The following is a 13,308-nucleotide window of genomic DNA, read 5'->3' as shown; positions in this document are numbered from 1 at the left end:
ACAACAATTTTTAAAAAGAAGAATTAGGGAATGAGATTTCCACAGGGGCCTTTGAAAAGTTTCGATGTATTCGTAGTTGTCTATACAGCCGTGTGCACATGCAGAGTACAGCCGTGTGCACATGCAGAGTTGTGCACGTGCCCAAGAAAGAACTGAGAAGACCCGGAGTTCTCACCTCCGGTTGATCTTGAGACTCTGCAAGCAGCAAGTGAAGGATAAGGCAGAGTTGTAAGCTGCTTTATTAAAACACAGAGAGCCTCAGCAAAGGCACACCCAGTTCAGGTCATGAAAGGAAACAAATGTCCGGTCATTTGCTGACAACTAAACTATCTGAACAACAGAGACTTCAGAGGCCACACATTAGAGAGAATATGGACTTTGTAGACTCAGTACAGGGAAGGCACAAGATGAATAGCAACAGCATTGGATTTTATTTCCAAAGTTGACACATATTAACTAGAATGTGCAGTTTTGAACAGAAAATTACAAGCAAGGCAAAGGAACAGAAAAGTATGGGCCACATTGGGGGGGGCAGTGGAAACTGTATCTCAGTAATCCCAGACATTGGATTTACTACATAAAGATTTAAATTAGCCATTAAAATATATTCAAAGAAAACATATATTCAAAGAATTAAGAGAAACCCTGTCTAAAGAATTAAAAGGAAAATGAGAAAAGTGTCTCACCAAATAGTATCCATAAGGACATAGAAATGATAAATAGAAATTCTAGAGTTGAAAAGTATAACTGAAATGAAAAAATCACTTATGAGGCTTCACAGCAGATTTCAACTGGAAAGAAAAAAGCAAGGACTTGAAGATAGATTAGTTGACATTATCTAGTCATAGGTACAAAAACTGAAAAAGAATAAAGAAAAATGAACAGAGCTTCAAAGACCTGTTGAACACTATCAAATGTACCAACATACATATATAATAGGAGTCCCAACAGAAAAAGAAAGAGGAGCAGAAGATTATTTGAAGAAGTATGGCTGATATACACAAGATACACACTTTAGATTCAAAGACACAAATAAGTTGTAAGAGAAAAAGCTGAAAAAAGTTACCCCATACAGATGGTATGGTGAGACTGTAATAATAAAAGACAAGATAAACCTTAACATAAAAATTGCTACCAGAGACAAGAACATTTAGAATGATAAAAGGGCCAGTGCCTCAGGAAAACATAACAATTACAAACAAATGCAGCTAACTTTTTAAACTCGATAAAAGGCGATAAAAAAATAAACGATTCAAATAAAATTTTCTCCAAATAGGATCAAAAAGTATATGAAAAGATGCTCTACATCATTAGTCACTAGGGCAAGGCAAACCAAAACGAAAATGAGATACCACTTCATACCCAATAGAACGGCTATAATCAAAAAGACAATAACAAGTATTGTAGAGAATATGGAGAAATTGGGACGTGTATACATTGTTGGTGGGAATATAAAATGGTGCGTTAACTTTGGAAAACAGTTTGGCAGTTTCTCAAAATGCTAAACCTAGGTTTACCTCATGACCCTGCTATTTTACTCGTAGGTATAAACCCAAGACAGGTGAAAACATTCACACAGAAATCTATACATTAGTCTTTATAGCATTTTTCATAATAGCCAGAAAGTGGAAACCACAATGCCTACAAACTGTTGGATGGGTAAACCAAATATGGCATAGCCATACAATGGAATATTATGTAGCAATAATTCATGCTGCAGCATAGATAAATCTTGAAAACATTATGCCAAGCAAAAGAAGCCTGATTCAAAGGCCAGCTAGCATATTATCTGATTCCACTTATATGAAATGTCTAGAAGGCACATCTAGAGAAAGTAGATTGGCAGTTGCCAGGATCTGGGAGGAAGGAGCATTGAGGAATGACCGGTAATGGGTACAGGGTGTCTTTTCGGGGTAGTGAAAATGTTCTGGAATTAGATAGTGGTAGTGGTAGCCAAACATAGACTATATTATAAATCCCTTTAAGAAGAGTGAATTTTATGGTATGTACGTTATACTTCAGTATTGAGGGAGGGAGGGAGAGGAGAGAGAAGGAGAGAGAAAGAGAGAGAGAGAAAGAGAGAGATATTGAGCATACTGGCATTTTTATCTCCCATTACCTTGTTCCTGGCTCTCTTTACTCATCTACCATGCTGGGCCCTTGTAGACACCGGTTTAAGACATATCCACACAAAGACTTATACACTAATGTTTCTAGTAGCATTATTCATAGTAGCTAAAAGTGGAAACAGCACAAGTGTTCATAGCTGATGAGCGGATAAACAAAATGTGTACAAACAAGGGAAAATAATATTTGGCCGTAAAGAGGAATGGATGAACCTTTGAAAACATTAAGAAGCCAGGAACAAAAGGTCACATAATGACTGACTGTATTTATATGAAATATTCAAAATAGGCAAATTCATACAAAATATAAGGGGTATGGGAAAGGGGGGTGTGAATGCTTGTGGGTGTGATGTGACTTTTTTTCGGGATTTCTTAGGAATGATGGCAATATTCTGGTTAGATACTGATGATGTATGAAGCATTCTGTTGTTATACTTTATGGTGCATGAATTGTATCTCAACAAAGCTGTTAAGAAGAAATGAACTAGAGAGATATGATTAATAAAATATATAAAATATAACTATTTATATAGAACACTATTTGGAAGGATATAACACAAAATGTTAATGGTGTTTTTTTCTGGGTAGTAGAATTATAATTGTTTTTACTTTTCTGTATTTCAATAATTTTTGTACATTTAATATGTAATAACTTGTATAGTAAAATGAAATAGAAAATATAGAGGTGAATAAATTTGGTGATCAGGGGCTGGTGACCTTTTAAAGTATGGCCCCTTAGAAGGGTGAGTATGCCCCCTATGTGTAGGGTAATGAAGGAGGGAGTCAGTAGTAATGGCAGGCACCCTCTGTAGAGCAGATATTTAAGAACTTTGGCAGTGAATATAAAGAAGTAGGGCAGACAGCTTGAGAGGTCAGCATGTGTATGGGAGAGACGGAATATTATAGTATTTTGCATTTATGAATGTTTCGTAGTTTGAGCTCCACTATGTCCCAGTTAGGTAACTGGGCAGCTCTTGTTTTGTAGATTAAGGAAGCTGAGACACAGAGTAGGTTAGTGGCTTGACCAAGATCATGTGGGTGGTCAGCAGTGGGACTCAGCTCTTTGCTTCCATGCCAGTGGTTGTCCTGCTGTGCCAGGAGGCATCTTAGCGATTATAGAGTAACTGCAGGGTATATGAGTAGGGTTTAAGGTATTGCAGGAATGGAAGGGGGACTGCATCAGGATCACAAGTATGGGAGCTCCAGTTGGAAAGGAGGATGGACAGTCCTATGAGAGAGAAGTGGGTAGGGATGGCTATTTGAAAATATCAGAAGAAAAGGTGATTTTGTCCAGTGCTATTGAGGAGGATTTTTGTTTTTGTTATGAGATCAAGGAGATGCACTGAACCTCAAAGTAGTAATTTTTTGTTAATAGTCGTGTGGATATTTATTTACTATAAGCAATAATAATGCTCTCGTGGCCCTTCAGAAATGCAACCTTATTTTTCTTTTGTGCAGATCTATTCTTACATATAGCCGAATTGGAGGACGTGTCAAGACTCTCACGTTCTGCCAGGGTTCTCATTACTTGGCCATAGCCTCTGATAATGGTGCTGTTCAGCTTCTTGGAATCGAGGCTTCTAAGCTGCCCAAGTCTCCTAAAATTCACCCTCTACAAAGCAGGTATCTATCTTTTGTGCTTTTAAACTCCATTTAATGCATTAGGGTAATTTAACTGTGCCTTCCCACTGTAGTTGGGATCAACTGAGGACTTATTGCATTGCACTTCTTTTTTTAAGCACATGAAATATAACTGTTTCCAACTCAGATCTATTACATGTAGTTAGTTTTAGAAAACTATGTCTGCATCTTTTATTTTTTGCCAATTTGTCAAGAGCTCAGAAGGGCAACTTTGAATTTGGGGCTCATCCCAATCTGGAATGTGTCTGAATGATCTCATTATCAGTTACATCTTCTGTCTCAACTACTAAAAGCCAGTACTCTGGCTGGCTGACTGAGAATATGGGTGTTCTTCATTAAAGAAGACTCAAATGTTGTCAGTAGTTTGTCACTTGGCATTAAAACCTCTGAAATTGATGGGAATATGGAGTGTAGCTTCAGATGATTAGCTTACCATTGTAAAACAAAATATTGCCTGGTTTTTATTTAAGAATTTCTTTCACTAACAAATTGTGGTTGTCTACAGAGTCAACACTTGCAAGGTAAGACATTTAAAGATAAAGCAGAACAATTTTTCAACTGACCAGTATGCTCTACACTGAGGGTTCCAAAGACAAGTGAAGTACGTTAAGCTCTCCAGAGAACCACAGTCTAGCGGGAGAAACAGACCAGTGGACAGATGATTTCAGTGCAGTTTGATCTGTGCCATGTTACAGGGATGGGGAAGACAGCTTGTAGGGAATAGGGAGGAAGGCCTGAAGGAGGTGTGGCCAGGTGTAACTACACTAGCCAGCCAGAGGAGGGATGGCAGGCAGAGGGGCTGGGCCCGTGAGCAGATGCTTACAGTGAAGTGCATTGTAAGTCATGGCCAGTGAGGTAGCTAAGGCAGGAAGAGATGTTTGTTGAATAACCTAGGTTTTTATTATTTGTTTTGTTTTGCCCTTGCAGTTAAAAATATGTTATTTTCGTCATACTCATTAAACAGATTTGGGCAGCTTTTGTCCAGGACATAATGATATGTATGACCTTGAACTAAAAACCCATTATCTGCCATTTTCTTTATTGGCAGAGGATGACTGTACAGCAGCATACCTGTTGAGTTCCATGTAAATGAACAAAGAGCCACGGGCAGTGTGTGTTGGGTGGTGCTGTGGCAGGACACACACCGGCAGGCTCACGCTGGGCACACATACTCTCAGAGCTGTTCCCTGTGAACGCGCTGTCCTTCCCTCAGCGAGCACTGGCATTCAGGTTGGGAGGCTGTGCCAGGGTGGTAGATTTCACTCTGTCTGACAGCCTGTCTTCCAAAGAAACCTTTCCCTGAGACCTGCTTTACTGTGTTTTTTTTTCTTTTTGTTTGCTTCATTCAATCAGACCAACTGTTGTCTTAGCTCTTAATAATTAGAATTTGTGATACCTTTTTACATTTTATTTGGCATTGGGCTTGCGTCATTACTTTAAGGGGAATATAGTTTGTATTGGAATGTTTGTGAATATAATTATTTATCTGGGACAGGGGTCAGCAAGCTACAGCCTACAGTATGGCCCATGAACTAAGAATGATTTTTGCATTTTCAAAGGGTTGTAAAAAAAAAAGACCACGCATAGAGACGTATATGACTTGCAAAGCCTAAAATATTTACTGTCTGGCTCCTTACAGAAAATGTTTGCTGACTCTTGACCTAAAAGATAAAACTAAATTAGTGTGTGTAAAAGCATGGTATGTACTGATGAAGAAGGCTGGGCAGTAGGATATTCTTTTTAGTTTAAAAATGCTGAAGCTTAAAAAAGCAGTTTACCCATACAATGGACTAGTACATAAAAAGGAATAAAAAGGAATCAGTAGTATTTTATTGCTTTTATTATCAGTAATAAAAATGAGTAAACTGTTGAATTCATGCAACAACATCGATGAATCTTAAAGTCCTTTTTTGTAATGAAAGAAGTCAGATGTAAAAGGCTGTATATTATTGTTGTTTCCATTATACAGCAGTCTGGAAAACATAAAATTGTAAGGGGGACAGCAGATCAGTGGGTTGCCACAGGATGGGGTAGGGGCTGACGACAAAGGGGCTGCACAGGATCGTTTCTGGGGTGTGAAATTGTTCTCTATGGTTCTCTGGTAGAAGATAAATGGCTGTTCATTTGCTATTAAAATTTTTTTTTGCATGTATATTTGCATAGGATGGCTATACATAGAACTGTATACCACAGAAAGTGAATTTTACTATACCTAAGTTAAAAAAAATAAATCACAATAGTATTAGGTAATAACTCAAAAAATAATGTAAATGTCCATGAGTCTGTACTATATAAATAAGTAAATGAACAAGTTAAATTTTTGTAGAAGTGACAGCTTTTCCTTATAGAAGAATTCTAATCTATGACTGTAGAAGGAATGAGGGAAATAGAAAGTTACCATTAGAACACCACAGGCATTTCCCCTAAATAATAGTTATATATGGAAAAATAGGAAGCTACAGTGGAGATTCCTGGCAAACACCACCTTAGCCAAATGATCAAGCTCAACACCACTAATATCAGGTATTCCCTCAAATAAGCACTGAGAAGGGCCAGCCACTTTGGTGGCCTCCTTCCCAATAAAGCATAAACTCAGTACTTGTGAGAACACTGGAGGCACACCCAGATTGAGGGACAGTCTATAAAGTAACCCACTACTCTCCCAAAAGGTCATGAGAGAAGCGGAAAGACTGAGGAGCTGTCAAATTGGAAGAGACTAAGGAGACACGACAACTAAATTCCATGTGGTATTTTGGATCCTGGAATAGTTAAAGGACACTAGTGGAAAAACTGATGAAACCCTTGTATGTCTGCACTTTACTAGCATTGTACCAACATCAATTTCTTAGTTTTGATAAAAGTTCTGTGGTTTTTATAAGGTATTATTAACAGGGGAAGCTGGATGAAGGATATACAGGAATTCTATGTACCATTTGTATTTCTTCTTCAAGTCTAAAATAATTTTTTAAAAAAATTTCTCAGCTGTCGTCCTGATGGGTCCGAGTTTTTATTCTTGACCATGATTAGGATATAAATTCATCTTAATGGAGACTGGTATGTTTTCAGTGACTGGGAAGTCTTTGCCTTTTGTGTATTTCTTTAGAATTCTAGACCAAAAGGAGGACGGCTGTGTCGTGGACATGCATCACTTCAACTCTGGGGCGCAGTCTGTTCTGGCCTACGCCACTGTGAATGGCTCTCTGGTTGGCTGGGACCTCCGGTCTTCCAGCAACGCGTGGATGTTGAAGCACGACTTGAAGTCGGGTCTCATAACTTCCTTTGCTGTGGACATCCACCAGTGCTGGCTCTGCATTGGTGAGCTTACTCTCAAGCCACTGAGTTTTGAATGCCACTAATGTCTGGAATTGTGTTCTTATGAAAGCATTTTCCTTTTTCTTTCTATCTTTTTTTATATATAATTTTTATAATCACTTGCAATTTAATTTCTTATTCATTAAAAAGCAAATTTGAAAGAGTGAAATTAGTATACCAGTGCATAAGACAATTTATTTCTCTTTGTTCTGGAATGAGCCTTGTTATAATCAGTGTAGTGATCAGATTTGCTGGCATTGCCTCATTCTGCCGGGGAAGCAGCAGGCCTGGTTTATGAATGAGAGTGTTTCAGTTTAGGTGAACTCGTTTTAAATCCCAGTAACCACAGGCAGGTTACTTCACTCCTCTGAGTTCTTCATCTTTAAACGGGGCTGATCCTTCAAGGGCAGCTGGGAGCTTTGATGAGGTGAGAGCATCTCTCCTGGGCCTGGTGCAGGAGGAGAGCTGCAGGCTGATCCTGCCTTACTCTTCCTCCGGACCCCGACCTCAGGGCCGAGATGTGCCAGGCGATCTTGCTTCTTTTCCTGTTTTAGTTTCACATTTCCCCCATAGGGCTTTGAACCTGCCCCTCGAGAAGGTACCGCATCTTTTCTTTCCCTACCTGACACTCTTTTTCAAAAGAACCTGCTGTGCTTAAATTTTGGTTTTTAAATTTCCCAACTTGCATTTATGATTGTGAAATAGCTACCCTTTCTTTTATTCCTTTTTTATAGAGTTTATATGGAATGCATGATTTTTGCCTTTTGTGTGAAGAAACTGCACAGGTGCAGGAAGATGCAGGCCAGGCCAAGAAGAGTAGCCACTGAAGGCTTAGTGATGCAGTAGACGGCGGGGTTGGCTCTGTGGCACCCTGGCCAGCTGTGAGGAGGGCAGCCAGTGCCACCTGTGCTATTTGAGCTGTTGTCCTGGAGTGGGCCTGGGTGACGAACAGAGGGACCCTGCTGCCCCTTTTGTTATTACCCATCCCGTCTCCGCTGGAATCAGAGACCAAGCTGCGAATGTGCTGTGCCTTTGTCACAGCTAGCCAAGTGTTAGGGTAGACGGTCTTCTAGGATGGGGCATTCTTTCGGTGGGATTTGAGTTGTGGTCAGATGTGCAGGAACTCACTCCAGTTTCTGCTGTGATTGGACACCCATGCCTATCTCCAGAATGTTTTGTAGAAAAGAACCTGTGAAAGTGATTGAAATCTGAGGATAGCTACAGAGCTCTTTGTCACTTTGGGGTTGATAGAATGATCATTACGTGCCAGTAAACCCCTCTGGTGATTTAGGGCTTCTGAACAGTTTGAGTATCAAATTCATTTTGTCTCTTCTCTAGATTTTCTGTTTCTTTGTGACCGCCTTTGTTAGTTAATAGCAGTGCCAGTAATTAATGAATTATTCATTTTCAATGTACATGTGTTAGACATTTCTGTAGTAGTATTGTGATGAGCACTTTATATCTTTAGTTATTAAATAACAAGTATTATTTGAACCTGGGAGACAGCTGCATGAGAAAAAAGCTTTTCTAAGTGACTAAGTCAGTTTTAAAACTGTAAATACATACAAAGCTAATGTTACTATTTCTGTAAATTAACCTGATATGCTTTAATCATTAGATGGTAATCCTTTTTCTCTTTAAGGTACAAGCAGTGGTACCATGGCTTGTTGGGACATGAGGTTCCAGTTGCCAATTTCCAGCCACTGTCACCCTTCCAGGGCGCGGATCAGACGCCTGTCGATGCACCCTCTGTACCAGTCCTGGGTGATCGCAGGTAAGTGGCGGCTGCCTTTCAGGTGTGGGGGCTTCTTAGTGCATAGGACCTGCTGCCAAGGCTCCTGTGCTTCCAGAGTGTTTCTTTTACATGTGAACAGGTATTGCTGTGCTTTCAATATCTCACTATCATTTCACAGTTATGTTAAAAAATAGTCTGATCAGTTACATCACCTTCCATTCCTGTCTGCACTGTTTCCCCTCCATTTGTTTTCTCTTACAGCCCATGTTTTTTTAATTGATTTTAACTTACTGTGTTTACATAGATTCAGGTGCCCCCTCCCCCCTCCCCTCCAGGACTTGCTTTTCTGCTCTCTATAACGCTGTTGTTAAAGCTGCCGCCATGTTTCTAGAAATCCCAGACACCGTGGCTCTTCCTTGTCAGTTGTCATTTCTTATCGATCTGTTTCTGCTGTAATTCTTGCAAACTTCCTTTCCCTTCCCTCCCCTTACAGGGCATTCAGATTTTCTTGTATGGATTCTTGGGCAGGACACTTGGGCATGTCTTTGAAACTCACTTTCCTCATCTGTAAAATGTGATTAAAAATATTTACCTCACAGAGTTGTACGAATTTGAGATAACACATATAAAGCACATAGCCTGGGGCAGAATTCGTGCTTAATAAATAAGGTCTTGTTGTTGTTTCCTCACTGGACCTCTTGCATCTAGGCTCTCTCTGGTCCCTCTCACACACACAGACCGTCTCATACCAAGTGTAGTGGCCATGGACTTATCATTTGGTCAGTTGTTTTCTTTTCTGAAATATTTCCCTTGCCTGAATTCAAGGACATCTGTCTCTCAGTTCTCCTAGTCATTGATTTGCTGGTTCTCCATCTTTCTATCTGTCTATTTAAAATGTTTTCTAAGGGTTCTAGCCCTGGGCAGGAGCTCAGTCAGTTGGAGCGTGGTCCCAGAGCACAGAGGTGGCCGGTTTGATTCCTGGTCAGGGTACATACAGGAATAGCTCGATGTTCCTGTCTCTTTCTCCCTGCCTCTTTCTCCAAAAAAAAAAAAAAAAAATTCCCTAAGAGTTCTAATAACCATCTCAATGAAAACCTGATATGTCCAAATGGAACACTTGTGCGCTCACTGGCTCCTCCTCCACTGTCCTCTCAGTAAGTGGCAGCTCTTTCAGGCTGGGTGCTCGGAAAGAAGCCTTGAGTCGTGCTAGAGTCTTGTCTCTCTTATGCCACCTCTAGTCTATCTGCCAATCAAATGTTCTATCTTAAAAGATATTCAGAATCTGACCACCTCGATCACTCTCCCTAGTCCAGACCACCATAATAATCTCTTGTCCTATTCAAGCAATATCCTTGTAACTCCGTCCTTTTATCCTTACCTCTGAAGACTGTTCTTTCCTCTGCTCCGTACCTCTTAGGACTGTTCTTCTGCTGAATACCCACCAGTGGCTTCTCATTCTGAGTAACAGCCACACTCCTCCCGTGGCCCACAGGCTCTATGAGATCTGCCACTGCTACTCCCTCTGACCTTTACCAGTCAGGGTTTCAACTGGAAACAGGTGGTAACCCCAAGGGTAGGATAATTTGAGGATTTATTTTCAAAGGAACTACTTACAAAGATGTGTGTGTGTGTGTAGGTGCATCCTGACAGGCCATGTAGTAAAATAGGGCTGGTACCAGCAGATCAGCAGTGGAAGGCAGGAGGGGAGGGGATGGTTAGTTTCCTGTGACTACTATAAGAAATGACCACAAACTGCTAGCTTGAAACACAGGTTTATTCTCTAACAGTTCTGGAGGCCAGAGTTCAAAATGTGTTTTCGCTGAGCCCAAATCAGGTGATGGTCAGGCCACATTCCCCACGGAGGCTCTAGGGGAGGATTCACTGACCGCTTCTTCCCTCCTCAGAGCTAGCACCGTAGCATTGTGCTTCATTGTCACACCTGCCTCCCTCTTCTAAGGACACTTGTGTTTCTATTCATGGCACACCTGGACAATCCAGGTTAAAGCCCTCTCCCATTGCAAGGTACTTAATCACATCTGCAAAGTCACTTTTCCATATAAAGTAACATCCACAGGCTCCAGAGACTAGAGACTAGAACCTGGTTATTTTGAGGGGCCGTTTAGCTTACTGCAGGCCCAAACCATCTAGAATCTAGGTCACAGGAGCCTGCTCGTGTGGCTCACGGGGGCCAGCCTAGCACGGTGGGTGGGCAGTGCCCAGCACTACCGCCCTTTTCCTGCCACCTCCCGGCTCAGTCTGCTCCAGCCACTGGCTGCCTGGCCTTTCCTGGAGCTGAAAGCACGTTCCTGCTTCAAGGCGTCCCAATGGTTTTGGTTCTTGTCTCCATTAGCATGTAGGTGCCATGGAACAGGGCGTTACTGGGAATTGTTTGCCTTCTTTTCCTCAGTGCCTAGGACAATGACTAGCTCATAATAAGTATTGTTGGTTCAGGTAATAATAATGCAGCTGGGGTATCCTCACTCCCTCTGCTCAAAAACACCTAGAGAATGATGGCCGTTCCTCAGGCCAGCAGTGTCCTTTTCTGTACTCGCCCTTCCGCCTTCTGTCCCGTCTCTGCCTTCACCTCCCCCTCTTCGCTGTCACACTGTGCTGCCGCAGCCCCGCTTCCTGCTCCCCCAGAGCGCACCCACACCGGGGTTTTGTCTTTGCTCAGTCCACTCTTTCTGCCTGAAGTGACTTACCCTAGGGAAGCCCCGGCGGCTGTACTTGTTCCTTCAGTCCCAGCGCATCTCCACGGGCCCGACTCTTGCCCCCTGGGTGTGACCTTTGCTTTCCTTGAGTTCAGGTGGAACTCAGTGCTTTTCTTTTTCCTGTTTCTAGACTGGAGGTTTTTTTGAGGGAAGACTGTTTTATGATTTGACTTTTCACCTCACAATTCTTTCCACTTGGTTAGACAAGACACCAGTAAATATTCACTGGTAGGCTATTAAAAACATCTTTTTGCATTCCAGTCTGGTGTGATAGAGTCACGAAGTTCTTTACTAGTGAACATTTTTTGCTGGATGGGAAAAAAGGGAAATGGGTACAGGCTGACTTGGGTTATTTATTTACCGAGATGTGATTGTTATGAGTGCAGAGTTCTCGTCTGAGTAATGGTCTGGCCTTTGTTTCCCTCAGCTGTTCAGGGTAACAATGAAGTGTCCATGTGGGACATGGAAACTGGTGACAGAAGATTCACTCTCTGGGCCAGCAGTGCACCACCACTTTCTGAGTTACAGGTTTGGCTCCAGTTTTTATTGTAAAGGCTAATATAATTTCCCATATCCCAGGTACTCCCAGACATTTTAGCAAACATGGTATCAGTTGGGCTTTTAGGTTCCATTTTAAGGAAGTATTAGGTGTCCGCTGCTGCTTGGGTGCTTTCATTGCCTTAGGCCATGTCCCTCATTGGGTATTTTGGTTGCTAGCTCTGTAAGGTTTGTGATACTTTAGAACCCCACTAAAAATCTGGGTTAAATAGGAAAAGCCTAGAGTGATGTTTAGATCATTAAAAAAATAGAACATGACCCTCTTACACACACTTTTGTTTGTAATTGTCATGTTGCCAAGACAGGTAGGAAAGATTTTCTTTTTCTTTGCTTGTTGGGGTCCTTTTTATCCAACACAGAAAATTTTTAGAAGCTGAACAGTCTGCCTCCTTATTTAGAATGGTACAAAGCAAATGCATTTTGGCCCTGGCCAGTTTGCCCAGTGGTAGAGCATCAGCTCAGTGTGTGGATGTCCTGGGATCAATTCCTGGTCAGGGCACAGAGGAGAAGCACCCATCTGCTTCTCTACCACCACCCCCTCTCGCTTCTTTCTCCCTTCCCCTCCCATCGCCATAACTCAATTGGAGTGAGTTGGCCCCAGGCGCCGAGGATGGCTCCATGGCCTCTGCCTCAGGTGCTAAGAACAGCTCGGTTGCTGAGCAATGGAGCATCGTCCCCAGTGGGCTTTCCCAGTGGATCTCAGACACGGCACAGTGGGAGTCTGTCTCCCTCCCTTCCTCTCACTTTAAAAATGCATTTGGTTTTTTTTTTACGTCCTAAAGAAAGAACTATATCAGACATACATATCAGTCTCTTATTTCTTTCATTAGGCAGGTGCTTATAAAGCCACTGACAACTGATTTAGCTCTGGGACTGGCATTGTCATTAATGGAACACACTAGTACCTTTTATTTGACTCATATTTCTTCCATTAAAGCCTTCTCCTCACAGTGTTCATGGTATCTACTGTAGTCCTGCAGATGGAAATCCTATCCTGTTAACAGCTGGCTCAGACATGAAAATAAGGTAGAGTATCTGGTAAAGACTATTTTATGCAACAATTAAAAAAGATCATAAAATGTGGATGGATGCTATGGTTAACACTGGTGTGTTATTTATTATGTATATTAACAATATAGTAATGTTCAAAGTCATCCATATCTTGCAAGGACAGCTGTTAATATTTCATGTGTAACTTATTTTGTAACTAATTTTATGCTGTTCT

The 13,308-nt window shown here is 41.4% G+C and overlaps 1 protein-coding gene across 2 annotated transcripts in view; it reads left to right on the top strand.

Annotated features, from left to right (window-relative positions):
* Positions 1 to 13,308, top strand: part of PIK3R4 (phosphoinositide-3-kinase regulatory subunit 4) — a 72,624-nt gene that overhangs the window by 57,325 nt on the left and 1,991 nt on the right. For both annotated transcript variants that reach the window (XM_066244899.1, XM_066244898.1), the window contains exons 14-18: positions 3,585 to 3,749; positions 6,871 to 7,082; positions 8,722 to 8,853; positions 11,953 to 12,053; positions 13,021 to 13,109. In XM_066244899.1, the coding sequence (XP_066100996.1) occupies positions 3,585 to 3,749; positions 6,871 to 7,082; positions 8,722 to 8,853; positions 11,953 to 12,053; positions 13,021 to 13,109 (699 nt within the window). The remainder of the gene's footprint in view (positions 1 to 3,584; positions 3,750 to 6,870; positions 7,083 to 8,721; positions 8,854 to 11,952; positions 12,054 to 13,020; positions 13,110 to 13,308) is intronic.

This window comes from Saccopteryx bilineata, chromosome 10 (assembly GCF_036850765.1).
Source record: "Saccopteryx bilineata isolate mSacBil1 chromosome 10, mSacBil1_pri_phased_curated, whole genome shotgun sequence".
In the NCBI taxonomy this organism is placed as follows: domain Eukaryota; kingdom Metazoa; phylum Chordata; class Mammalia; order Chiroptera; family Emballonuridae; genus Saccopteryx; species Saccopteryx bilineata.
This window is presented reverse-complemented; position numbering and strand designations above follow the sequence as displayed.